At 63.1% G+C, this 407-nt stretch overlaps 1 protein-coding gene across 1 annotated transcript in view; it reads right to left on the bottom strand.

The window, feature by feature from the left end:
• Positions 1-351, bottom strand: part of HPS6 (Hermansky-Pudlak syndrome 6) — a gene marked incomplete at its 5' end in the record, with an annotated part of 3,353 nt that extends 3,002 nt beyond the window's left edge. Inside the window, one exon of the mRNA XM_010138855.1 lies at positions 7-351. Coding sequence (XP_010137157.1) covers positions 7-351 — 345 coding nt within the window. The remainder of the gene's footprint in view (positions 1-6) is intronic.
• Between the last annotated feature and the right edge of the window lie 56 nt (positions 352-407).

Here is a 407-nt window from a genome sequence, read left to right as displayed (position 1 = left end):
GAAGACATGCTGGGGGGAGGCCAGGAGCTGGTACTCAGGGCTGTTGTGCAGGACTATCCTTAGGGTGCCCAGCCGCACACCTTGCTCCCCCACCTCCAGAGCCCGGGTGCAGACACAGAACCTGAAGGCACACTTGCTCATGTCCGAGTGGGCATCCAGGGGAGGCCTCTCCTCACACCACACCAGGCTGGCTCCCTGGCTGCATAGAGAGATGATTCGTGCCCGGGCACCCTGGCAGAGCTCCAGTGTCTGCAGCAGCTGCCAGCCCTCGGCTACTACGAAGTGCCAGACCTCAGTCCGGCCATGTTCCCACACGATGGCTAGTACCCAGGAGCCCAGTGTCACAGGGCTCTGCAGGAAGAGCAGTCCCACAAGGGCTGGCTGGGGTGGCTGCCAGTTCCTCTCCA

Source organism: Buceros rhinoceros, unplaced genomic scaffold, assembly GCF_000710305.1.
Source record: "Buceros rhinoceros silvestris isolate BGI_N320 unplaced genomic scaffold, ASM71030v1 scaffold34450, whole genome shotgun sequence".
NCBI classification, from domain to species: domain Eukaryota; kingdom Metazoa; phylum Chordata; class Aves; order Bucerotiformes; family Bucerotidae; genus Buceros; species Buceros rhinoceros.
Note: the sequence above shows the minus strand (reverse complement) of the source record. Positions and strands in the feature narration are given on the sequence as shown.